Here is a 27203-nt window from a genome sequence, read left to right as displayed (position 1 = left end):
AACTGACCTCAGGTATGGGAAGAGGTTACAGAGCATTAATGCGGTCTGCCAACAAGGATCGCTGCGACCGGCCTGCTTTGCGGCACCGTCATCTCCCGGGTGAGCCCTGGGCGGTGAGCCAGAGCCTCGGGCTGCTGCTGCCAAAATAAGAGTCGCAGACGGCCATAAATCACACCGTGAACTGGCAGTGTGTCAAATTGCACCTCGCTCCACGCATGCCTGCAGTCATGCCCAAGCAGACTGCCGGCTTAGGACACTAAGATGATGAGCTCATGACCTAAGAGGCTTTCTTTTTTTTCCTTCTTTCTTTCTATAGGTACCTCTCCTTTCCCTGTGGAATTCCAGCTCACTTGTGGTGCTGCTTAATAGGCTCAGTATCACTGCCTGAATTAATGCAGTGGAATCATGGGCATCTGCTGCCAATGATGTCGTTCGCTAAGAAGTCACTCCAAATGGGAGTATTGAGATCTTGATGGCTCCTGTCCTGCTCGTGGTCAGAGCCAAGTGGAGAATTCCTTCATAAGGATTAATAAGTTATGAGGGAAATGCACACATTCCTTACTCTCCATTTGTAAACATTGACTGAGTCAGGAGAATGGAATTGTGAATGAACATTTCTGAGAAAATTGGAAGCAAACTGCATTAGATGCTGGAGGTTGAGAGATCTTGTTGCCGCAAGCAGGGCAATTCATTGTAGTCAGTGCTGCGCGCCATGATGGCCCTCATCCGGACCCCCCCCCCCCCCCCCCCCCCGCGTTCCCTGAAGGAGCTTTCGTCCTCTGGTTAGGGCCAAAGGTAATTGTGTACCTGTACCTGACCATGCACAGATGGAGGAGAAGAACCGACAGCTGCAGGAGAGGCTGGAACTGGCTGAGCAGAAGCTGCAGCAGACCATGAGGAAGGCTGAGACGCTGCCGGAGGTGGAGGCTGAGCTGGCCCAGAGGATAGCCGCCCTCACCAAGGTACGTCCCCAAAGACAGGGGTCTGTTCGCTAAGATCTTGGTCATTGACTCGCTCCACGCCAAACTTTTGTGTTTCAACTTATGCGAGAGCTGCAGACTTCCTAGAAGAGATATGAACATGTTTGTATGTTTAGACCACTGACCAATTCTTTCATTTCAATGTATTCCAAATGGTAAACTGACAGTTTGTTCTCAGTATTATTTTTATTTCGAAACTCTGATTAAGGTAACATTTATTGTTGTTACAATTATTTTGTAAGGGGGAAAAAAAACCCTGAAATAAGCTGTTTGCTCAAGCGTTCCGCATGCACATATTAATATTTGGTATTTCAACCTTCTGCTGAAGTACAGGCTTTAAGTCTATTGGGGTATGTTCATACCAGCTTTTGTTCAACAGCTGTTCTGAATATCCTCTTACCATATTTCACAGAGCCTTTTATAATGTCTGATACTGATACCAAATTGGTTACTGAGTGAGGACATTTAATGGTCTAATTTCAATGAACCAATGTGTTATTACCCATGGACTTAGGTTCAGCAAAACCAGGTATCAGGGATTTTTAGGGCAGTAAGGGGGACGAGTGTTTTGCCGAAGGTGATCGGTATTTGCTCCTATTTTTATGATCTTATTGAAGAGGACAGCTCAAGACTGTTGTCTTTAGAGTGTTAAATATTAAGTATTAAATGTGTTTTAACTGCAAACTTTGCATTTAAGGACATTCTTACCAAGCTAATCGAAAGCTACCAAGCTACTCAGAATATTCTTAAAATGATCTGAATTGCCTGACCTTTTTTTGAAATTCACAATTTGAAATTTCATTGAAATTCTGATTACTTACATATGTAAGAGGTGTTTTTGTTGTGTTTTTTTTTTTTTTTTTCTTTTTTTTTAACCCACAATGTTGATGTCCTCAATTTTTTGCTAACCTGGCATTTTAGCGTTGGACACGCAAGCACTTTGTCGGAATCCATCCTGCCACGTATGACCCAGCTTCTAAAATTATGTGCCAGATTGTCTCTCCAGAGGTCTGACTGATTTTGTTCCTTCTCCTTTCTTTTCGGACCGTTAGTCTCACCCGAACTCCCCTGTCCTCCCCAATGATTATCAGTTTGTAATGGAAGCTAAACTCCAGGACTTGAACTCCATACGTAGGAAGGTAGCCCTGCAGGACTTTACTTCCTTTTGCTCATTAGAACCATCAGAATTTTTTCTTGGTTTTTCTGGTTTTTGTCGTAGTGAACCATTGCGCGGTTTCCGCTTGAGGGTACTCTGGTTTTTTTTTTTTTTTTTCTGATGCCAGCAGACAGTGGGGCTATGCTGGAGCTGTGGGGATCTCTGCACATCTGAACTGGCTAGTCTTTCCCTGCTTGTAACGCTCTCTGAAGCTCTCCCTCTTTCTGCCTCCGCCTGTCTCTCTCTCTCTCGGTTTCTCATAAACGGACCTCCTCAGCTAATGCATCTTTAGCTGTGCCATATCTCTAGCTTTGGCAGGCAGAACGCAGAAGCTTGGCTTACCTGTTTTAACGTAGCCGCCTGTGTGCGCATCACCCACAGCGGCAACTGAAGCAGCGGTCTGCACTCTGCCCCATCCCCTACTTGTTGTGCATTCTACTAGGCAGAGGAGCGGCACGGGAGCATCGAGGAGCGCATGCGGCACCTGGAGTGCCAGCTGGAAGAGAAGAACCAGGAGCTGCAGAGAGTGAGTCCCCTGGACGCACCACTGCATTCATGGGCTGTTCACGGTCGTGGACTGAGGACCACAACCGTGTTCGTGGGCGCACTGCTGCAGCCACATTCATGGATTGACAGTTCATTCAGCATAATGAACCACAATCAACTGCTAATATTTAGCAAAACGTTTTCACAGCACAGTCTGGTTCATCCCTGCTTCCTAAAAGATCCCGAATATGACTAGTGGTCTGTTTAGACTGACATATAATCTCACAGTTCTTAAACTATGTGCTCCTATGGGGCGGATATAGGCGCGGCAGCGAGAGAAGATGAATGAGGAGCACAACAAGCGCCTCTCGGACACCGTGGACAGGCTGTTGACCGAGTCAAATGAGCGATTGCAGCTCCACCTCAAAGAGAGGATGGCAGCGTTGGAGGAAAAGGTGGGATTTCTTCTCAATACAGGCGTGCGCCATGAGAAATCCTTGCTCATTGTCACTGTGTTGAAGGCCACCACTGGTCCAAGGTCATGAAATAAATGCAAGCTTCTAAAGTGTATATAAAAAGGGTTGTTTGGAGGTTAGAAATCTTTTATCTTTCACACATTCTAAATAATTTTCCTTCCATTTTAGAATGTTTTAATACAGGACTCGGAAAACTACAGGAAGCAGTTGGAAGATTCACTCCAGGAAAAAGTAGGCCCCTAGGATTTCATACCAGCTTGAAAATGTGAATTTACAATAATTAGAAACGTCTAGTAATATATTTTGTGTTCCTGTGTATTTCTTCTTTACCCATTTATGACAGACACATCTTGTGGATGAGATTGAGAAGCTGAGATCAGAACTGGACCAGTTCAGAATAAGGACTGGGTCGCTCACGGAACCCACCTTGTCACGGTAATAGGGCCTTCATCATTTCCTTTTAAAGTCAGTTCTTTAAGTCGCTGCTTTAAGTTATGATTGCTTTATTATTGATACATTGGTCAGTAATATGTTGTCTTGTCTTTCAGGTTTATAGTCTACAAATAATGAACATGACCAGAATGCAAAATAAATTTTCCTGCTTGTAACATAGTGAAAAACTGGTATTATATTGGCTCATTCACTAGGAAATGACTTGTTAACTCCCTGCTGAGGGTACTGCTGTAATGTGATGCAAAAAAGAGGGAAGTGAAGTATCACGAAGGCATTGTAACAAAATTTAATCGGATTAAATGTAGGCATTTACCCTGTTTTTGAGCTACTGTTAAAAAAAATAATCTGAAAAGTAGAGGTTTACAAAACCTTTATAGATCATGTGCTTAATGCGTTCAAACTTGTAGGCTTCTAGGTGCCAGAACTATTGAAAGGTTTGAGATATTTTTCTGCCTTTTTTCAATTAATGCCATTAAGCAATAACGTGTGGATAATTAGAGGAGAAATTAAGGACTGCGTTAAATTTTAATGATTTGTGGTAGTAGTGTATATTCTTAGCACTAACTACTGTTTGTGCAGGGTCCTAAATCAGCCCACGTCGATGCTTTAAAGTTAGTTATCGCTGGGTTCCGGATACATTCGTGAGTGTGACCGCAGCATTAGGAACAGGGATTGTGATAGTTATCTAGCTTCAGGAGAGACTCGGGATGCTGGCTGTGCTGTTTTTCGGTTTAATTGAAGTCATTATTTGGACGGTGCATCTTCTCACCTGATAGTCTGCTTGTGAATTCCTCAGTAAACAGCCATGGCCTTCAAAGTTTGTTTCCACATTTTTCCCATTATACCCCACTGCTCAGTAGGTCTCACCTGGACACCTCAGCAGAGCTGCGCTTCTCCTTGGGATCCCTGACGGAGACCCAGTCGGATCACTACAGATCGGCCAAGGTGGTCCGCAGGCCTCGGAGAGGCCGCGTGGGCATCTGCAGGGAAGAGCACAGGGTAGGACTCCCTGAAGCGCTATGCATACAGCTTGTAGTTTGGCCCCCTGCAGTGCGCAGCTGGAAGAGGACAAATAAGGAGTCTATTGTAATAAGCGTAACAATGAAAAATGTAGGTTCAGTCCCTGCAGTTGGGTACAGTTTACGGTAAACAAATGTCAGGAATCTGCCGCCACGATACATTAGGTATCTATCTTTACTAAATATCTTTTGAAAATATTTTTGAAATTACATAAATTATTTTTGAGGGTGTATGTCAGTAATCCCTGTTTCTATACCGCAAAATATTAGCAAAGAGCGGAAGCAGTTCTTGCGATGGTATGGGGTTTTTCAAATGAAGACGATTATAAGATGACCTCTTTCAGGCTGGCATCCAAACAAAAGGCCGCGTCTTTCCGCTGTATGAGCTTAGGTAAGCAGTAAAGCGCAGTAAGTGCTGGTTCCAGTATTAAGTCTCCCAGGTCTGAGGTGTAAGACACTTATGAAGCATTAAGTTATGCAGGAATGAAAGAGCAATTAAAGAAGGTTCATTAAAGGGAAAAAAAAAATCTCACCCCTGTGTGCTCATCATTAAATCTGTCAGCAAAAAAAAAAAAAAAAAATACTTAAGTAATCAGTCTGGAGAACAAAAGTGAGACTGGAAAGTTTTTTTTTTTGGTTCCCCCTCCTTTTCATGTCGGAATGTGTCATCCACAGTTCTGAATTTCATTTCAGTCCTTTGACTGCTCATATGTTGTTCAATGTTGGTTAACTGCTGTACATTCTGATTTACAGTAAGTATCCCAAGACTTGCCATATAATTAAAAAGCTATTTGTAATTTCTTGTAATTTTATAGTCAGATAACATGTATTATCTATTACTGAGAAGTGTTATAGATAACAATAAAACTAGGATTATATTGGTCACACAGTTACTTTAAATTTGCCAGGGAAGTTTCCATTTGGTGGTGTTTGCTGTTTTTGTGTCCCATGTAGCTTACCGTCCATCACCTCACTCTTCTGAAGGCTTTCCTCTCTCCATCAGGCCAAGTCCTTGGGGGAGCAGGAGTGGCGGACACAGCAGCTCCTGGGAAGCCACCCTTTTGAGAGTGACACGGAGATGTCGGACATCGATGATGATGACCGAGAAACCATCTTCAGCTCTATGGACCTGCTGTCACCTGGCGGCCATTCGGACGCCCAGACACTGGCCATGATGCTTCAGGAGCAACTAGATGCCATCAACAAAGAGATTCGGTCAGTGTCTTCAGGGATGGGTTAAGACCCAAAACACAGAGTGCTTTAAAAAACGTAATATAAATGTTTGTGTAAAAAAATGATTGATTAAGATTAAGAAGTAATCAGGCCAAGCCTCAGTAAAACAGGACAGTTCCTTCAGCTTGAGGTAAAATTGGCCATTTTCAAGATTCAAGAATTTATTGTCATGTGTACAGTAAACAGTTTGTTACACCACACAATGAGATTCTTACTCTGTGAATCCTCTCAGCCAGCCTATGACATAAATTATAAGGACGTAAGGAAAGGAAAACACAAGGAAAACACAAGGCATAAATCACAAATTTACAAAAATTACTATTAGTGCAAAGTCACAAATTACAAAAATAATTAAAATTAGTATTAGTGCAAAAATCCAAGAAACAAGGTTATATATGTATATAAAGTGTGCAGTGCACAATGTAAACATGGAAAACGTACATGTGCAAAGTCCTGCACAGGTAGATTGGGTCTATTCGCAGTTGGAGGGGGGGGATGTGTATTTGTGTACGCAAGGTATGCGGAGGTAGTCTGTGGTCTCTGATGATATTGGCGTTGTGGATGTGTACGTGTGTGTAGGAGGGGTGGGGGGTAGTTGACACCTCTCAGGCTCAGAGGGTGAACTGTGTCTGCTGTGATGGGTGGAGAGGCAGCGGATGGGTGTCGTTCACAAGCCTGATGGCCTGTGGGTAAAAACTGTTTTTCAACCTTGAGGTTCTGGCTCTAAGAATCCTGTAGCGTCTGCCTGATGGTAAGGGTGTGAAAAGGCTGTGCTGGGGGTGACTTGTTCTTGATGATGTTAGTGGCTCTCCTGATGGTTCTGGCCTGGTATAGGCTCTCCAGTGATGGTAAGGATGTTCCAGTGATGGTTCGAGCAGCTTTCACCACTCGCTGTAGCGTCTTACGATCCTGTACTGTGCAGCTTCCAAACCACACTGTGACAGAACTGGTGAGGATGCTCTCGATTACACACCTATAGAAGCTTCTGAGAATTCGGCTTGGCGTGCCAAATTTCCTCAGCCTTCTCAAGAAATGCAGACGTGATTTCTTGACCAGATGTGTTGTGAGACCAGGTGAGATCTTCAGTAATGGGAACACCCAGGAATCTGAAGCTGCTCACCCTCTCCACCACTGTCTCACCAATATGCAGTGACGAGTGTTGCTCCCTCCTTCTCCGTGGATTTATTATCAAGTCCTTTGTTTTGTTGACACTGAGGGAGAGATTATCGTGGCACCACTCTACTAGGGTAGCCACTTTCCTCCCGTATGCCGACTCATCGCCTCCCATTATCAGTCCAATGACTGTCGTGTCATCAGCAAAAGCAAAATTTAAAGGTATGCGTTTCCCCAAAGCTGTGTCATTACTCCGAAAGCAATTTTTGGCAGATATCTTAAGAGGACAAACCTATGAATTCTTAGCCAAGTTCTTTCCATCGAGGCCATCAGGTCATTGGGCCTCTTGACTTTGGTCATCAAGTCAGTGTAATTGAGCCAATTAGACAGTAATTAATGATCCGCGTGGCCAGAAGAATCTGGCCAGGAGCTGACAGCACGAGTGTGTACTAGCAGTCTTACATCAAGAACATAAATTCACAACATTCAAGAGCACCACAATAATTATCTTACAATGATGCATATGGCAGCTAGCATTGCCATAGTCACCATAAACTATAAGTCCAACAGTCCTTTGTACTTCATATGCTTAGCGCATCCATTAAAACCAGCAGTCACTCTTCTGCTGGAGGTATTTCCTAAGATAGGCTCTTTGGACCCAGAAAACTGACAGCGATATTGAGCCCGAGGAAATGTCGTTCTAAACTCATTAGCAAAGGAGCCCCTTCGTGCGGTTATGAGTGATTTGCTGGCGCTTAACCTTTTAATCTCACTGCTTTATTTTTAATCAGTGCCACCTTTGAGCTCCTCCAAGATCCTAATGCAAATCAATGAAGAATGAAGAACTTAGCAGTTGCAGGACTGACCCTGAACTGCTCATAACCAAACTGTTCATAAGCGTGATGGATTACCCTTATGTGTCTAATGTGTTGAGCCAGTGTTGTCACGCTGGTGCTGCCTTAACAATATGCTGTCATTTCGAACACCTCTCCTCTCTTACTCAGGCTCATCCAGGAGGAGAAGGAGTCAACGGAGCTGAGGGCAGAGGAGATTGAGAACCGCGTGGCCAGCGTAAGCCTGGAAGGGCTCAATCTGGCCCGTATGCAGCACCCTGGAATGTCCATCACAGCTTCAGCCACGGCCTCCTCGTTGGCCAGCTCTTCTCCACCCAGTGGAAATTCTACTCCCAAGCACACCCTGCGCAGCCCTGCCCGGGACATGGAGCGCATGGGCGTCATGACGCTGGTAAACTGGCCCCGCCTCCTCGCACATATTTAAATGAGAGTGCAGAAGTTCCTTAGGAGTCGAACTGAGCTCCGTAGTGTGTGAAACTTTCAAAACATCTCTGCATGTCCTGCCGCTTTGACTCTCGGTGACCTTTCTCAAAGCAGTTGTGTCTGAGTTCCATTTAAACATTCACTTTCTTCTGCATGCATAAGGGCATTATTAGCATAATGCGGATGAACACTAACATTTACGCAGAACTTGGAGAAGTTAGCATAATGAATGAATTTTGTTTGCCTGCGAACTAATGTATGCACAGGCCTGCTTGAAAATGCCGGTGTGTGTGGGATTTCAACAGATTTGCGCCTGCATTATCCTCGCCCGTTAATTTTAGTCAACATTCTGCCTTTCACCTCAGCAGAACAGCGTATTCTGGGAAATCAAAAATCCAGTTTCAGTCTAAACTGCTGCAGACTTCAGTGTCTCACGGTTTTCCTCTCTCTCCCTTGGACTTAAACTGCCTGCGTTAGCTGCCTCCTTTTAAGAATTACTGAAACTGGAGATTTTTTCCCCTAAATCTGCTGAGATCATTACTGCAAATGACTAAGTTGGTCAGTAGCAAGAGTGACCCGTGTTAAATTCCAGGTGGATTGTGGTCATTCGAACTTGTATAAGTCATTGTTGAAGTGCCCAGTGGTTTAACTTTTTCTGACCAGAGAGACATCTTCAGGATTTGCATAGATAGACTATTATTTGAAGGGAGAAGTACACAGAAATGGGGAAAGGGTATAATATTCAACTTTGCTACTAAAAGTAATCGCAGAATCCGTCCCACAGGGGAAAAAAAAAATATCAGTTAGGAAAATGTATTTCAGAATGACATGGAATTGCACCGGTAGGCCAACGAGCCGACCAATTTCCACGTTCGGTAGACCCGAGCGGGGTCGCGGCGAGCCGGAACCTATCCCGGAAACATTGGGCGCGAAGCTGAAGGGGAGGGGGGTACACCCTGGACGGGACGCCGGTCCATCGCAAGGTGACAACTACGCACCCAGTCACACAGCTGGGCCAAGTTACTGGAGCAATTTACAAGGCAAGTACCTTGCTCAAGGGCGCTACGGCCGGAGGTGGGATCGAACATGCAACCAAAGGCAGCCGCTCCAACCGCCACGCCACCAGACCAGCAGGCTAATATTCCTGATTGGTATCGATATCGTTTCTACTTGTGCTGTTGTGTGGTTGTTGTTAACATGGTAATTACTCAGTTTCCTTGTTAAGTAACAACTTGAGTAAAAACTGCAGTGTACCTGTTTGCTTTATAGCCATTCGTGAGCCGCAGATGCCTCCGAGCGAAGACATCGAAGTAATGCGTTCTGGTGGGATACGTTCCTGGGAGAGGGAAGAATCGTTTAAAAATATGCAGCAAAAGTATGCATTTATAGTTGCAGTCACTGAAGCAATATATTATGTTCAAAGCAAATTTAACCTTAAACTTCAAATGTGTACATTGTACGCAAACTTCCAGGCATCAGGATGACCTTGCAAAGAGGGAATGTTAAATGCACCTTGTGTTTCCGCGCTGTCTGCTGCAGAAAGAGCTCTATTTCTTGCCTTTATTAGTGAGCTTTGAACAAGCAGGTTTGAGGTGCCTTTGGTTTTGCGGTCTTGTCATTGTAACTGGCAGCATATTGGCCTGCAGTGTTAACACTCCAGATGTCACTATCATGACACTTTTTTTAAAATACCATTCTTCTAAAAATAGCCACATCTGAGCAGGGAGCCACAGTTAGAGAGACCTCTGTGTTTTACCATATTCTTTTTGGGTGCTGTGAAGGGATTTGGGGATTGATGGGGTTTGGCTTCGTTGATAATCTTAATTGTTGTGCAGCTGAAATGTTTAATTTCTGAATTTTAGTCATTTCTGGATTTTGTTGAATCATTTTGCTGTAATATCTACTGGTTGCACTAATTCCTTAATGCATACTAATTACTTTTTCTTTTTCTTCTTCTTTCCCAAAGCCAAGTGATTTAAGGAAACACAGAAGAAAGGTATTTGTGTTCAGCAGTGCAATTTCTCAGAAGTAGAGAAAATTAAGTGCAAAATGAACAACGGTCACCTGCTGCCAATATATAAATGTTGTATTTTCTATTTTCAACCTTTTGTAATATAAATATATGGCATTGCAAAACGGCTTTCTGGATATCTTCATGTTAGATGTTATTTCATGTAGATACATTCAGTGTTGATGACCCAAGGCTTTCAGAAGACATAGCATCCTAGAACGCCTTGCTATTTCACGATATTTTCAGATAGCAGCAGCAGATGATGATGGCCGGGAAGACAAGGCTACTATAAAGTGTGAAACCTCGCCACCCCCTACGCCCCGCCAAGTGCGAATGACCCACACGCTGCCCTCTTCGTCCCACAACGACACGCGGGGGTAAGTGCTGGTAACCCTCAAAGACCCACACCTGTCCTTGCTATTACATGTATCTTTAATTTGACCTATTACTGTTTGACCTATGACCTAAGAGCAGTATTACCTATTGAAAATGTACTACTTGCAATAGTCAACGCTTTCAGGGCTGCATGTTGTCATGAGATAAATTAACTATTTGGCTTCAAGCAAATGCAAAAGGTTAATTTAAGAGCTGTAACCAAGGCTTCGCTGTCATTTAATGCCTCCAAGTAATTCTTTAAACTTGATGAAAGCTCATTTTATTCCTTTGCTCAGTAATTTGCTTTTAAAGTTGTTGTTACAACACTGCCATAATTTTTAGATGTTTAACCAGTATGTCATGGTGAACCCAAGAGCCTAACGAGTGGTTTAGTAGTGATCCATCAAGCAAAGCCTGGAGCCCCGAGAGCCCGTGGTCCTGTTGTCTGTCTGCAGCATGCCATCGACCCTAGAGGCAGAGCCCAGCGCCCTGAGCAGTGTCGCCAGCAGCCAGGACTCCCTGCACAAGCAACCCAAGAAGAAGGGCATCAAGTCCTCCATCGGGCGCCTCTTTGGAAAGAAGGAGAAAGGCCGAATGGTCCACCTAAGCAAAGAGCTTGGAGGAGTTATCCAAGGTAGGCTTAGGGTAGCAGCTCACAAACAGCTATTGTACACACTTTAAGACCTTTAGCACATGGCCAGGCTCATGTCCCCACATATATGCATCCTTCCTAGGATGCTTGAAGGGCATTTGCACTCACAGATAACATTGTTCAGAGGGCACAACTAAGATGTTGCCTATCAGGGTGATCTCCCGGGGAGATCTGAAAACTGAGGATCCTAGGGAACTGAGAGACTCTGTTGTCATTCTGGGTGACGGGGGGGAATGCTTTAGTCCCTTGATTCCTCAGTAGGGAGCTAAGGGTGTCTCATGTATCTGTGGTGAACCGATAGTCAGGTCAAGAAATAGAATACTGAGGTATCGCTTGGAGTAAGTACTGATCCTCGCTTAAAGGTCTACCTGTAAGTGAGCCATCTGTGTAAATTCCACACCAACTCACTTCAGTGGCGAATGTGTAATACGAGCTTTATGTTTCACTTTCAAGCAATTCGGTAATGTGTTCCTGAAATAGTGTATACCTCTGTGCTTGCTTTTGATTCATGTATTTTTTTTAATTATACAGATTCTCCTCCTCTTATCATAGCTTGACTTACAATTTTTCAAAGTAACGATGGTACTATAATGATACGCATTAATCCGTACTTCGAATGTTGAATTTGGATCTGTTCCCACACTTGCAATATGGGGTATGATACTCTCTCCCGATGCTGAGCGATGGCAGCGAGCCACAGCATCCACTCAACCACACTCGCAGTCTCTGTAGCGATCAGGCCAACGAGTGTAAACAGCATGTCATACAACTGTCATACATACTTTGCATTTTATATTGTAAACAAGATTACAGGAAAACCTGATTCTAATGAAAATACAAATACCTGTACGTAGTCACTTGGTACTGTAGTTTCACAATCTGCTGCATGGCGGTGTTGGTGTGACTGTCATTACTGGTTATTGCACAACAGCTGATGGATCCTTTGGCTGGCGCTATACTTTAATGATCAAAATTTTTGTTCAGTGTGGAATAAAAAGTATTCAACTTGTAATTATAAAATAGGCTTTGTTTTAGCTAAATTTGCCCAGCTGTAGGCTATGGTAAGTGTTCTGAGTACGTTTAGGGTAGGCTAGGTGCTGTACTGTATTCTTTTTCAATTTTTCCACTTACGATGGGTTTATCAGAATGTAGGAGGATCCAGGGACATTTGTATGTTTTTTTTTTTTTTTTTTTTTTTTTTTTTTTTTTTTTTTTTTTAAAAAAAAATTAAACATTCTGAGATAAATGTTTTGTAGGATATAAATATATACACTGTGTAGAGACTTTTCTCTCTTTCCCTGGCAGTGGGTGCATCTGATCCGGAGCTGACTGGTCAAGATATGGCACCAGGAAAGCTGGGCACTCAGGCAGAGAAGGACAGGAGGTTAAAGAAAAAGTAAGTGTACAGTATGTACTATGGCAGCTTGGAGATGAGACAGTAAGTGAAAACACTGGTTTTTTGTGTTAAGAACAAATGGTGCACTACCTGCTACTCTTGACTTGTATATTCTGCCTAAGATATCAAAATTCTCAAACTCCATATTTCACCTTAACCTCATTCCCCTGGAGATAGTATGTATCTCTGCTGTTTATTTCTATACAGGCAGTCTCCAGGTTATGAATGTCCGACTTAAAATTTCAGTTACACACACAAAAAAAAAAAAAAAAAAAAAAACACACTGGTTGAAACCACTTGTCCTGAAAGGGGTAGCGGCGAACCGGAGCCTAACTCGGCAACACGGGACTAGAGAGGGAGGGGACACACCAGTCTGTCACAAGATACCCCAAGCAGGACTCAAACCCTAGACCCGCCAGAGAGAGGGACCCGGCCAAACCCGCTGCGCCCCCCGAGTTACATGCAACGATTCAAAATAACAATCAGGCGCTACTTTGCGACGCACATCAAAACATTGCACGTCTACGGTGGTTTGTTGGCTCCTGGGCAGGGCGCTTGGGCCCGAGGTAGGACAGACTTTGTTCTTTTCGGTCAGACCGCATTATTGTTAACTGTCTCATGTGTTACTGTATTTAGCTTTAATTTCTTTGTTTTTAACCCTGCTAACCATGGTACGAAAGCATAAATGTGATGCAAGTGATGCATCCAAGAAAAGGGAAACGATCACGACTGAAACTAAAGTGGAAATAATAAAGTGATCGGAAAAAGGTGAAATGCCAACAAACATTGGAATAGCAAACAAAGTTTCTTTAATGTTTTGCACGCATGCACACACACTTTCTCTCTCTCTCTCTCTCTCTCTCGCTCTCTCTCTGAGAGAGCACTCTGCTATAAAAGACGCTTCTCAACCTCCTCCCAGTTGCGGAATGTCACTCGACACAACCGTCCCCTCTGCATTCTCAAACCTACCTCGCTTTGCTCTTCCAAGTCCCGTCCCTCATCGTTCCCCAGTCCCGTTTTGCGTCTCTTTGATAACGACCGCCCGCCTTGTCCCTCGACCCCGATTTTGAATCCTCGCCGATCGACCGACCACGAGAACACCATACCTAACTGTTCCGACTTGCGTCAAAATCCGACCTAGACAGACTGAGGAATGGAACTCGTTGGTAATCCGGAGACTGCCTGTACATTCAGATGAATTTTATCATATATGCACCCTGCTGGAATGAACGTGAGGCCCAGGATTTTCAGCAGTCCCTTTGCTCATAGTGTTGTAGCCGGCGGCTGCGGAGACCCCCCACGTCACCGACGCCACTGGGCGATGACTCATTTCAGTGGTCCTTTGATCAGCCAGCTGGAGAGAATGGACGCATCCCTCCGAGCGCTTTGATTCCTGTTAAAGTGCCGGGCTGTTCTGCAGCACCTCCCACTGCACAAACACGCCGTTCTTCATCACTCCGCAGCAGTGAGCGCGTGACGTGATCTAAACAGCCATGTCACGGCGAACACAGACCACACGTACACTTGGCATCATTTTGGACAGTTGAAGGTTAAGTCTCGTCTTCAGTCTTTCACGGTCTGAGTGTAACTGCCGCCTCTTCTAAAGAATCAGTGAAAGCAAAGAATAAAGAGAGGTACGAATGGACCAGCAGAGCACATGCAAGTCGAGATAGAGAAACCAAACCAAAGTACTGATTTCTGCCGAAACGCATTCGTCTCTTACTGCATCAGGACACTTTTAATTTCCAGTAATGTGTTCGTTTCTGTTTATACAGCTACCATTTCCAACACTATGGTCATTTTTTTGGGACATCCACGGTTTCTAGGATATTGCTTTACTCATCTTTTTTTTCCATAACAAGCCAAAGACAGAATGGTAACAATGAATGGTTTTTGCCACAGATTGAAAAGGAGGTATTACCAGAGGACTGCTTTATACCTCGTTCCCTCCCATAGGGTTACCTGTGTGCGTTTTGGGTTCATGGCTGGACTGCATGCCAGTGGTTTGCTTGCCTGTTCTTCCTTCACTGATTTCTGTATTTACTTATTTTCAAGAAGTGACCTTTTCATCCTTCCATGCTGTGATGTTTTAGCATCTCTTTTTGGCTTGTTTGACAGTATAAGATGCTCATCCTTCAGTCTGAATGTCCTTTTCTTGTGCATGTTGTGTGACCAGTGACTCCTAAAGCAGGTGTTCAGGAATTCAAGTGCCACTTGGCTTCCTTCTGCTGGCTTGCGTGTGTCTGCCTGTGTGTAAGAAAGTGACCAGGTTCACAACGACAGCCTGAGATGCTGCCTCCGCTCATCCTCAGAAGACTAGAAGTTGCAGTGTGTACTCATGTGCCAGCAGTCAAGATGCTAATTAATAAGTGTGTGCTTTTGTTTCCCATCATCCTCTCCCTCACTACCTCATCACTCTCTCCACCTCATCACTTGCAAGCGGGTAAGTTGTGGCGGTGAGGCTGCTGGACATCTGCGTAGCCTGCGACGAGTCCTTTTTTCCTTTTCCTCTTCGTAATCCTCATCTTTTCTCGTCCACGTGCATTAATGCGTTAACAACACGGTGCTGAAAAAAACTGTCCAGTGTGTCCAATAACCGTTAATGAACTCTTCCCTTTTCCAGTTAATGTCAGGTCTCTTCATCTGATTTTCTTCCCCCCCCCCAGAGCTGAGTAGTGTGTGTGTAGCAGGACAGTGTAAAGCTCTTCATGCAAAACTGGAGCTGTCCTTTCCCTGGAAACTTCCTATACGTTGTGCGTGAGAGCGCGCGAATGATTAGCTCCATGAAGCTATAGTCTGCACCCCGCCAAAGAGCACAAATATAACACACGTCTAAGTGCCTTTTACACGATCAAAAAACTGGTGTGCTTCTCTTATCGGTGTTGCCTCACTCAGGTCGACCCAAGTGAAAAAACCAACGCTGTACAAGTTACATTACAATATTTTTTTCTGAACAATTTAACTGAAAACATACAAATTCACTAGTTTCTAAGAGTCTTGTGTACACAACACCTGTAGTTTTTGTAAATCGATGTCAGTTTAACAAAAAGAAAAACAAAGTATGCAGAAAAATTGCTTGTTCTATAGTAGAGGTTGATATTAGCCGCCTTTTTTTTTTTTTATTTATTATTATTAAAAGTTATTATTTGTGTCGGTGGTGACATCTCCAGCCTCCGCTAACTGAGCCCTCAGACCCAGATCCCTGCTTGTTCCTTGGTATGGCATCTGTGTCCAGTTGTGCAATCTGAAGTTTCTGTCCATAACTTTTTCATTTTTGGTAATAAATTGAGATAAAACACATGACAATTATAACTCTTTGTCTGTGACATCACACAGAACCCCCAAAGGCCACTTGGACCCTGTACCTAGCTGTTTCATACAGATAGGAAGTAATAGTATTGATATTATTAACATCCCCAAAACTAATGTGTCATATAATTATTAATATCTAACAAAGTAAGAAACGGAACCACAGACTCAACGACACAAATTGGCACAAACGAAGCACAAATGAAAGATCCCGGATTGGAACATCTACGCTGCAGTAGGGGGGGGGACTAAGTTACGTCACATCCTGGAAAAAGGAATGTTAATATCTCAAAAACAGCAACGGCACAAATTCTAATTTTCACAGCACGTAGCACAAACAAATCATAGGTCCCCCCCCCCCCCCCCCCCCCCCCCCCCCCCCGCATTTGTGCTGTTTGTGGTTGGGGGGCAGTTTCATGGTAGAGTGTGTGTGTGAGAGAGAGAGAGAAACAAGCAGCTGTAGTTCTGGTTATGGTTTGTCAGCTCTTTGTTGTAACTGTTTCCTTCTCCTCCCAGATTTATTCAGTGAATGTAACTCATGCATTTATTACTGGCCACTACTTTTTATTGCCTAGGAGGTGACTAAATGGACTCAGTAATTTTTTTTTTTTTAATTATTTAAAGTTTTAATGAAATGATTTGGTTTTCAAAGAATTAGAACCAGAATGATTTTGAAGGCATCTTTTAAAAGTAGTGTTAGCTTGTATGATGATAAACACATTAGCACTCTGCAGTATAAGTGTGTAAAGGATATTCTTAACATGTAACACCACCTTTACAGACTGTAAAGAAAATTGTTTTATGCCTGTGTGTCACTGTATTCTGGAAACAGTGACGCATGTCCAAAAATACCTCTTATCTTGTGACAAGTATAATCACCATACTCCTGAGGTGAGAGAAATCTTTGAGGAGCAGCTGATACTTCTTTTCCATCTTGCATGACCTTCCTCTCCTACACTGCACTGACGTAGCGTGTGAGAAGTGTCCATTTTTTTTGAGTGAGTCACTTCCCGTTTATGAAAGTGATGCGTCGCAGCACCTTGTCTTTCTGTGAGCTGGTAGGCAGCCATCGGCGAAGCGCCCCCTTCTGCCCGAGGACCTCTGTAGACAGTGCTCCTCTCTGGCAGGCGAGGCCTGTAGCTCTGTGCCCGTGCGGCGTGTGTGTGTGTAACTCCTCCTCTCCTCTGTTCCACAGGCATGAGCTGCTGGAGGAGGCCAGGAGGAAAGGGCTGCCCTTTGCCCAGTGGGACGGGCCCACTGTGGTGGCCTGGCTGGAGGTAGTTCCCTAATGGGGCATCGGTTCTCTTTCCTGTTGTACAAACAGCACATCGTAATAAGGGGAAAACGGCACTGCTGTTAAAAACATTGTTCAACTGTGCTATATTGTTACATAGTGCAGCAGGAGGTGTAGTGGTTACCTTGTACTGGGGAGGACCCAGGTTTGAATCAGATTTTCTGAGCAAGGTACTTGTCCGGAATTGATAAAGTAAATATTTCCCAGCTGTACAAATGGGGAAATCAGCGTAAGGAGCTTAGTATGTAATACAAAACATAGTAAGCCACTTTGGAGAAAGGCATCAGCTGAATTAGTAATAATAATAAACACCAGTCTGAGCTGTTTTGTATGTACCTATTGGTCCATTGATGTAAGGTTCGCACTGTAGTCATGCTACTTTGACAAGGCCACGTTTACACAACATAGTTTAATTGTACAACCTGAAGTGGAAACACAAATGAGATCAGTCGAAACAAGCGAAGCCCGTAATAGCTACACATACAGCACTGCTACTTCGGATCATTAGTGCCACCTACCGGCAGACAAGGCTTTCATTCTTCCATATATACTAAATTTACGATCTCTGTCCAACAGCTTAGACCTGAGCACTAAAACCCTGGTTTCGCCATGTGACTAGAAGGGAGAAACCGGACTAGACGCTGACTGTCCTTCTCCTCCTTCCCACGCGCCCCAGCTGTGGCTGGGAATGCCTGCCTGGTATGTGGCAGCCTGCCGCGCCAACGTGAAGAGCGGCGCCATCATGTCGGCGCTGTCGGACACAGAGATCCAGCGGGAAATCGGAATCAGCAACCCGCTGCACCGGCTTAAGCTGCGACTGGCCATCCAGGAGATGGTGTCCCTTACGAGCCCTTCTGCGCCGCCCACCTCCAGAACCGTGAGTCCAGTCTCTGCAAAAGGCTTGTTGCTCCGTACAGCTGCTGCACCTCATACTGGGGCATCTTCACTGCTAAAGCTCATTTAGTACATGAGTTTACAAATTTCAAAAAAAAGAAGAAATTTAATACATACCTTAATTTATTTGGTACATATCTCGTGTATACTGTATTACTGAATCAAACCAGTAAAAATAAGGATCCTGGTGCCATTAATGCATTTTTTGTTCTACAAGGAAATTTAACGTAGTTTACAAAATGAGGTCCAACTAAAAAAAAGTGTTGGAGAACTTTGCATGAGGAGTGATCATTCCGATCAATTAGTGTCTCGGTAACTTCTGCAGCAGCTCTCCAGACTCTTCTTCAGATGCAACTAGATCACTTTTCTGTTGTCATGGTAATGGAGAATGGCCCACAGTGTTAACCGTGCTGTAAGGGGCGAAGATGTGTAGAAACACAGCAGAGGTACACAACACCAGAGTGTCATCACTCACACAACCCTTGAGCTTATAGCAGATTCAAAAGGGGAAGTTCGTCCATCAAATAACACTTTGCCAAGTATTTTCCCTGCGATGCTTCAAGGCAACAAGTATTACAATTCTGTGTAATAGTCTGTTGATTAGTAGTTTGAAGCTTTATTCTCTCTATGCGATCTGACCAAGCCATCAGTTGAGGATGATTCAGGCTCACCCTGGGGTGGAACCCTTGGCGGCAGCCCACTAAAAGCACTCGCAGCTCCCTCTGCTTGTTCTCCCGTGAGCCCAGTGGGGCTCTGTGTGTGGTCAGCATGCAGTTCAGTAGCAAAGAGCAACGTGATGTGGGCTGATGTGGTCTAACACCAAACACCTGCACTACCAGCTACGCGGTTCGCTACTAACCTCACACTCCTGTGCTTGTTAGCCGTCTGCCTCGTACTGCAGTAGAGTCCAGGACATGCGAGCGTATGGCAGCGGTGTGTCTCTTCACCCCGTGTTGTTTGTGGTGTGGTCCTCGTTGAAGATGCTGTGCCTCGCCCAGACTGCGGTGCGGGGGGTGGGGCTTGCTCCTCATCCAACTGTGATGCTGTAACACTGTTGGCTGACAGTGGTGCTGCTCTTCTTCTTTAACACTGCTTGCCCCCACGGACGGTTGCTGTCGCTCGTGGTCCCCTCCCACTAGCCCTCAGGCAATGTCTGGGTGACCCACGAGGAAATGGAGAACCTTGCAGCTCCCACCAAAACGGTCAGTGTTGTCACCCGCCTTGTCACCCCGCTTTGCCCCATGCTTTCGTTTCGCTGCACTGTGTTCTCTGTAAATATGTACATGTGGAGCAGCGAATGGTCAGTGTCGGTCATCCGTTAACACGCTGAGGGTCACAATCCATGCAGCTTCCTTACCACTTATTTGTTAATTAAAAATGAAAAAAAAACTTTAAATATTCTCAAGGATACACCATAAAAGCGTCACACCATCTTTCTCTAGAGCCTCTCGTAGATGTAAGTTTTTCTGTGCTTTGAGCTTCGCCCCCGTCATTATTCATGGGTTACACAGGCGCTTGTAAAGTGTCGCAAAGCAGAACTCAAGAGAGAGACAAACCAACATGAGAACTGAGAGCGAGGGGAAGTGCTGATTGCCTGCCAGGCTCAATGTTTGTGCTCTGCTGGGGGTTTCTGTGTGGAATGCTCAATGGAAAGCGGTCGAGCTCTTCAGTTGCACGAAACCAGGTGGGGTCCACGGGAAGCAGCTCAGCAGCATCATTTTAAATTAATTGAAAGGCTTTACCCACAGACATATCTAATGCTGTACATTAACTGTAATCCCTGCTCTTAAACCACAGATTTAAAGTTTTCAGAAATGATCAGAACTGTGCGGTTAATTGACCCATTAACTATGATTCAGATCATATAATTTAATACGTATCCCATTAGGACGAAAGAACTGTACTTAGCGGCTGTACCGCTGAAGTCCTTAATTATTTGATGTGCGCAAGATGAGTAATATCAATGAATGTCACATTAAGAGCAAATGTGAGCCCTTTGGTTAGATATGGTTCTTATATTAGTTGTCTAACGGCAGGAATTTAGCAGTGAATATTGTACCATTACCCTTGACAGCCCATCTTGAAAAATCAGATAATTGTGCAAAATGATTTTACATATTTCAGCTAGATTGATGTGAACCAAATTGTAAGATAACTATAACTGACAAGAGGACAATTCCATTTCCTTTCTGAGTTAATTCTGATTTATAAAAAGGTTTTTTTTTTTTTTTTTTAATCAGACATTGAGCACACAAGCCAAGGAAAAGATATATGCTTGTTGCATTTCTAGCTTTTTATTGTGGAGTGAAGCTGTTCTTCCATCTGGATGCTAACTGATCAAATCCAAGAAACATACAGACCAGAGTCCTACTTCCCCTGTAACACCCAACTTTCCTCATGTTTTTCCACACATCATACCGCCTCCTCATGATGCAGAAGTCAGACTCTGAAGAAGGAAGCTGGGCACAGGTAAGAAAAACATTTTCCTGTACAAGTTCAAATCTTTCACTCAGCACCGAGCAGGTAGAAGCAGCAGCAGAATATTTGTCACAGATTCACCTTTCCCTGCTTGCAGACCCTGGCCTACGGAGACATGAACCACGAGTGGATCGGTAACGAGTGGCTGCCCAGCCTAGGTCTGCCTCAGTACCGCAGCTACTTCATGGAGTGCCTGGTGGACGCGCGCATGCTGGACCACCTGACCAAAAAGGACCTGAGGGTGCACCTGAAGATGGTCGACAGCTTCCACAGGTAGCTCGTGCTGCTTCACACCAAGCCACCAGCCCTCCGAAGGGCCCATTATGACCATCGTGTTTCACTGTACACAGTCAGCTGAGGTGGGTTGTCGTTTTCAATCCAGGACAAGTCTGCAGTATGGAATCATGTGCTTGAAGAAACTGAATTATGACAGGAAAGAGCTGGAGAGGAGGAGAGAACACAGTCAGCACGAGCTTAGAGGTACAGCAACGCACTCGCAACTCTAAAGCTACGTTTTCAATGGTCTTGACGCGGGGGAAAGTTACCATGCTGTGCCTACAAAACCTGTGAGGAATGTCTGGGGGCAACAGGTGGCGTAGTGCTAGAGCTGCTGCCACTTTATCCTTGAAGGACCTAAGTTTGAACCCCACCTCCCCCTGTAGTACCCTTGAGCAAGGTAGTTACAGTTGCATTGGAGCCGTTCAGGGTAAGTAGCTTAACAGTGCAAGCTGTCTGGGGGAAAAGCATCAGCGAAATGAACGCAAATGTAAATGTCCACAGATGTGCTTGTATGGAGCAATGAGCGTGTGATCCGCTGGGTGCAGAGCATCGGTCTCCGCGACTACGCCAACACCCTGCTGGAGAGTGGTGTGCACGGCGCCCTCATCGCCCTCGATGACAACTTTGACTATAGCAGCCTGGCGCTCCTGTTGCAGATCCCCAACCAGAGCACACAGGTAAGGCCAGGATACTAATGCAGGGTACAGCTGCATCCCATAATGCGGATGGCCAACTACAAGTAAAGAGCATAACCTGCTCCTTTCAGACGTGGCCTTTATCTATTACTGCAGAACAGCACAAGGCAGCATCCCTCCTTTGCTAAAATCACATAGGAGACATGTCAATAAATGTCAAGACTAAATTAGAATTTAAAAGGGTAAATATGCAAGAAACTCTCCTGCACAAAAGCAGCTACAACTTTTAAAGCATACAAATTAAGTCGCTGTCCCCTGGTGACACACAGTGAATCCCCCCCTCCCCCCAGGCACGACAGATTCTGGAGAGAGAGTACAACAACCTGCTGGCACTGGGCACTGAGAGGAGACTAGACGAAGTGAGTGGCATCTGGCTTTGTCTCACTGTCCGTATGTAACACGCTCTTCTTACCTGGGCGGCAGCAGGCAGCACACTGCTTAGAGCTGCCGCCTTCTACTCAAGAGACCCGGGTTCGATTGCTGCCCTCTACTGTAGTGTCCTTGAACAAGGCACTTCCTCTTAACTGACCCAGCAAAATTCCCCAGCTGGAGAAATGGGTGAATTATACTTCAGTCAACCATTTTTCCCCCACTTACACACTTCAGACCTGGATTTGTTTAGCTGACACTTTAGTGACTTAGCTACCATTTACAATGACTCATCAATTTATAGAGCCAGATGGTTTTTATTGTATTAATTCAGGGTACGTACCTTGCTCAAGAGAGACGGCTTTCAAACCTGTGTTCTGGGAGTGGAAGGGTGGCAGCTCTAAATAGTACGGCACCTGCTGACTCACATTTTACCTGATCCATCTCCTTGTTCACCAAAGAAAACAGAGAGAAGCACCGTAGGCTCCCATGGTCACGTACACATACATGAGAGCAGAGCACATGCTGCTGTCAAAGTAGGACAGCGAACATCTGATCGCACCCTTTCTGGCCTGTAGGGCGATGACAAGGACTTCCAGAGGGGTTCCTCATGGAGGAGGCAGTTCCCACCGCGGGACGTCCATGGGATCAGCATGATGCCCGGGTCGGCCGAGACGCTGCCTGCTGGCTTCCGCCTCACCACCACCTCCGGCCACTCGCGCAGGATGGTCCCCGAAGGTGAGCGCAGGAGTCCGCAGATCCACTGGGAGTTGACACAGCCCACGCTCCCTTGCTGAACATCACCAAGGGCAAATAAGTGGTTTACCATGAACCACTGCTGGGCAAGCACACAGCATTAAACCTGCCTCCCAGGGAGCTCGGGCACGTGTGTGTGTCTCACAGTCGGCTTTTCCTTACACCAGCTTCATCACTCTGTCCTCGGCTCTCTGACCGTCTCTTTGTTGTTCTCTCCAACCTGGATCGCTGCACTGTAGTTCTCTATGAGGTGTTGGACAACAGTCCTGACGACATGTATCTGGACTGGTTTCAAGGTCAGGTACCCTGGCGTAGTGGACCGCCTCTTCCCCCTCCCCTACCTCTCATTTGTCCTCCCTCCCTTCAGGGCATCTGTGCACACCTTATGTAAGGCTCTCTATTGCCGGGGGTGGGGGGTGGTTAAGGAGCATTTCAAACCCACAGCCTTTCAGTGTCTGCCTCCAGTTAAAGTGGAGTAAATGCCCATGTCAATATCTGTGCCCCGACAAACCATGTCACAGTCAAGAGCTCAGAATGAGCCCTCACTCCGCTACCCAACCATCTGACACAGCGTGGCTCTGCGTGCATCTCCATCATCTCTGTGTGGCCTATAGTGGGCGCTGTGCACTGACCCGCCTTCTCCTCCGCAGTGGGTCCATCTGTGGTGCAAAGGTTGGACAGCTCCACTGTGAGGACCTACTCCTGCTGAGGGGCTACCATGACGAGGAGCAAGTCTCAGCTGTGAGTAACGAAGATGAAAATGAAATAAAGTGGCAGCAGGAACAATTATTTTGCAGCCCACTTCTGACTGAGACACATCTATTGTAAACAGTTGAAATAACTGCACTTGCCTCACTATTTCAAAAAACGAAGCCTGCAAGTACCGAGGTGGTTTAAGAAAAACCTCGGAAGGACCCCTCTCATTTTACCTTAGAGCAGGAGAACCTGAATTAAACCTCTACAACAGCCAGCCGTATAAAAGGCAGACGATGCAACAGAAATAGCAGTGATGACGACAGTAGTAGTTGAGCGAGTCAACTCTTACGGCAGTACTGAACTTTAAGTATTTTTTGTCACGTATTTGTTTAAATGTGACATTTAACTACTCTGCTGGTTACCGTCTCACTATAGCATTGAGTACATACTGCTACACCACTGTGCAATGTCCTTCAGGATAAATAAAGTTTGAATTCACCAATCAATATTGCTGACTTTGCTCAACAGGTCCTTACCTGGACGCTGGTCCCGGTAAGTGAAGGTGGTCAGCTGCACCTCCAGCCTGGGGATTGGAGTTCAGATGAGATGCACTGCCAATATGCAGCCCCTCCACCCAAAGGCAAAGGCCTGACAGAGGGTTTGGTGCAGACCCCAGGGCAGCCTTTCTGCACTCACATCTCAAGTGCACAACAGCGCAGTGGCTGCGGTGCTAACCACATCCCTGCTGGCTCCCCCTTTTGTTGCCATTTCTACTGTTCCCCCCCCCCCCTGGAATTTAACTAGTTAAATGTATGTACTGTGTATTTCTGGTAAAGGAAATGCAGGGGGTTATGTGTAAATAATATAAATATTGCTTTTTTTAATATAGTTATATATACAAATGTTGAAAACAACTTTGTGTACAATGTTCCTAGAATGTCACTTCCACAGTTGAAGGATGCTGCTGTTTGTACATTACCTCCTTCCATAAAGTCATTTTATACATTTGATTTTTCCATTCACCTGAGCTGAGTTAACCCTATAAAAAAAAAAAAAAAAAAAAAAAAAAAATCAGAACATACAAGTCAGTCCCTCTCTCCATGGCTCATCATAATGCTGCATTCAACTGTGAACACCTGCCCCCCCCCGGGACACAGTCATGTGTGCTATTGTCACTCACCCATCTGCTCCCTCCACCACAAGGAACTACTGGTGGAGGATGCAGGAACACAGAGACGAGTGCTTTGGCCAGAGAAACAGTTGCACCTTCAACTTGATACCAAGACGACAACTCCCTGATCCAAAAAGCAGCTTCCAGGGAGGCACCACAAAGACTGACCGCAGCACTTGCCCAGAGAAGCAATGCTCTGACATCCTGGGAGACGCTGTCTGATCGTGCCCAGTAAGCCTTCTGTCTTGTGGGCTTTGAGCCCACGTCACTTTGAGAAGAACTTCCTGCAGACTGCTGAACTTGTGTTGTGAATGTGACAGTGTGACGTTCCAGAGGACTGTAAAGCTCAGTCTGTTGCTTGCTGTGAGTGTATTTAGTGTAACTGTTGGCTTTCTGTAGGAGTGCCTGGGATGGACCCCTGCCCCCCAACATTAGTCGTCATCTCATTGCTGCTTAATCCTAGCTCAGCACCCCCCTCCCCAATTTCCTTCTCCTGCCACTATGTTGAGCTGGAGTTTTTAAATGCTCTGGTTTTGCACGTACAGAGAATTTATTTTGTGTCCATTTTATTTATTAAAATTCTTTGGGCTAAATGGTGATCAGATTTTCATTGTCAATAAAACTGTCAAATAACAAGGACTGTGTCTTCACAAATGATCGTCTAGCTGCTTAGAGTATAGATAAATATAGGACTTCATAATTACTTGTCAAAGAATAGTTAAAATACATGTATTTCCTTCATTTATTTCACACTTCTGTCACTGTTTAAACTCCAAGTGTCACATTGCTCCCGTGCATTTAGTGGTAATTATTCATCAAACTCACTTAGACCAAGTGACTGTTCTGCTGAAAGGACAGGCAGTGCTCCTTCCATGAGCAGATCCAGTCGACACATGATAGACCTCAACAGCATGGACTAGCTGGCATCCTTGCAGCTCACATCTTCTCTCTGACCATCTCCTCAATGTCCTTGAATACACTCGGATCCTCGATAGTTGGAGAGATCTGAATGGAGAGACAGTAACAGAGAATCAACTGGAAAGCATTTTTACACCCTTGTCAAATGGAGGTGGAGGGGCATGGCTGGTCACTGACCTTGTAAGGCTTTCTGTTGACAAGGTTGGAGAGCGTTGAGCGCGGGATTTTCCCAGAGCGTGTTTGAGGGAGGGCCTTTACAAACAGAACCATCCGGAAAGCCGCTACAGGCCCAATGTTCTCACGCACCACTTTGACCACTTCATCAGCTACGTCCTTCTGACTCTTCTTCCAGTCTACAAAAGGAGAACCAGAAGAGCACATCTGCATGTGCTTAACAGCCCTCTAAAGTCTGCTTGGTTCATAAAACATAGTGTCTACAACAGAACACGTACAACTGTGCATTTACCCATAATGGGGGGGGGGGGATCTAATAAAGGGTGGCACATAGCGCCAGTCTGCTGACAATCTAAATGATGCAGTGGTTGCCCTCACCGCTCTTGAGCACGCAAAGGGCGAAGGGAACGTGACCCTTGAGCGAGTCCTCCAGGCCCACCACAGCGCAATCCACCACAGCTGGATGCTGCAGCACAGCCTGGGACAAGCAGGGCATTCATCAGCGTCCAACTGACAAACCGACATCATCATTAATACCTTCCCTTGGCGACAATACCTCTTCCAGAGCCCCAGTGGACAACCTGTGGCCCGCTACGTTGATTACATCATCAGACCTGGACATGATGTAGAGAAACCCGTCCTCATCAACATAGCCTGCATCCATGGTATCATAATACCCCTACACAGCGAAATGAAGAATGACATATATGTCAATGAAGGTTTTTGCATTCTACACAAAGAGATGATCTGTACGCTCATTTTGTGGTTTATACAGTAAAGTACACTGGCTTCTCAACTAAAACGGAAAATCTGTAACTATATTTGCCTATAAAATCACTCACTTTTACCTCCTAATTCACAAACAAAATAGGAATAATTACAGGCATCGCTTGATTGATTTATATTTTCATTATTCTGGCATCCCCTCCACGGTGTACTCTGCCTACCCCAATTGACAACGGCTTTTTACAAGCTTTAAACTAAATTAGAAATCATTTACAAATGACAGAAAATAAAATTGTTTCTACAAACTCCTTATCAATGCTGAATACTGACCGATTTATCCAATAAATGTATACGCCATTTCTCGTCTTAATCACAAAAGAACATCAGACACTAACTGTAAACGGCACAACTGTGCTGAATTGAGTCAAAATGCCACACATCGGTTTTGCTGCTGTTTACTGGTATCTATTAACTGGAAATGTAAATGCAAAATTATCTCCGCTACAGTGTAAAATTTCTGAACAGGCATTGATGAAAATGCAATTAAAATAAGCTGGAAAATTTTCTTCTCTCTGAAAATCCATGACTAATATTGGGAAGACAAGTACCCAGTTTTGGGGAAGAAATTAAGTCATGTTTTGTTCCACCACTAGATGGAAACCTTAAACCACAAACACAGCAAGTGACTGAAAACAGCGGTAATAAGTTAACCTAACAGGTAAAAACAGGGAAAACACACATAATTTGAGCTCTTATTGTTTACTTAAGCAATTAAGAAATAAAACTCAGTACACCATACTGGAAAATGAGAAATACA

General features: G+C 44.8%; 2 protein-coding genes across 7 annotated transcripts in view; one reads left to right on the top strand and one right to left on the bottom strand.

Annotated features, from left to right (window-relative positions):
• ppfia2 (PTPRF interacting protein alpha 2) overlaps positions 1-23410 on the top strand; it is a 112030-nt gene extending 88620 nt beyond the window's left edge. The window contains exons 9-30 of one of the 3 annotated variants that reach the window (XM_029248764.1): positions 828-962; positions 2579-2662; positions 2946-3077; positions 3267-3329; positions 3442-3533; positions 4412-4550; positions 5574-5785; positions 7921-8161; positions 10160-10189; positions 10451-10581; positions 11035-11213; positions 12537-12627; positions 17132-17213; positions 17907-18107; positions 19264-19326; positions 20561-20593; positions 20700-20875; positions 20985-21082; positions 21383-21558; positions 21867-21935; positions 22524-22683; positions 23352-23410. In XM_029248764.1, the coding sequence (XP_029104597.1) occupies positions 828-962; positions 2579-2662; positions 2946-3077; positions 3267-3329; positions 3442-3533; positions 4412-4550; positions 5574-5785; positions 7921-8161; positions 10160-10189; positions 10451-10581; positions 11035-11213; positions 12537-12627; positions 17132-17213; positions 17907-18107; positions 19264-19326; positions 20561-20593; positions 20700-20875; positions 20985-21082; positions 21383-21558; positions 21867-21935; positions 22524-22683; positions 23352-23410 (2646 nt within the window). Of the gene's footprint in view, positions 1-827; positions 963-2578; positions 2663-2945; positions 3078-3266; positions 3330-3441; positions 3534-4408; positions 4551-5573; positions 5786-7920; positions 8162-10159; positions 10190-10450; positions 10582-11034; positions 11214-12536; positions 12628-17131; positions 17214-17906; positions 18108-19263; positions 19327-20560; positions 20594-20699; positions 20876-20984; positions 21083-21382; positions 21559-21866; positions 21936-22523; positions 22883-23351 lie in introns of those variants that run through there. The other 2 variants (XM_029248763.1, XM_029248762.1) reach the window with 2 other exon arrangements.
• acss3 (acyl-CoA synthetase short chain family member 3) overlaps positions 23365-27203 on the bottom strand; it is a 38818-nt gene continuing 34979 nt past the window's right edge. For 2 of the 4 annotated variants that reach the window (XM_018755862.2, XM_029248765.1), the window contains exons 14-17: positions 26217-26339; positions 26039-26138; positions 25664-25839; positions 25297-25573 (exon numbers count right to left, since the gene is read on the bottom strand). In XM_018755862.2, coding sequence (XP_018611378.2) covers positions 25505-25573; positions 25664-25839; positions 26039-26138; positions 26217-26339 — 468 coding nt within the window. In that variant the 3' untranslated portion in view covers positions 25297-25504. Of the gene's footprint in view, positions 23441-23933; positions 23981-24376; positions 24437-25296; positions 25574-25663; positions 25840-26038; positions 26139-26216; positions 26340-27203 lie in introns of those variants that run through there. The other 2 variants (XR_001966276.2, XR_001966277.2) reach the window with 2 other exon arrangements.

Source organism: Scleropages formosus, chromosome 24, assembly GCF_900964775.1.
Source record: "Scleropages formosus chromosome 24, fSclFor1.1, whole genome shotgun sequence".
NCBI classification, from domain to species: domain Eukaryota; kingdom Metazoa; phylum Chordata; class Actinopteri; order Osteoglossiformes; family Osteoglossidae; genus Scleropages; species Scleropages formosus.
Note: the sequence above shows the minus strand (reverse complement) of the source record. Positions and strands in the feature narration are given on the sequence as shown.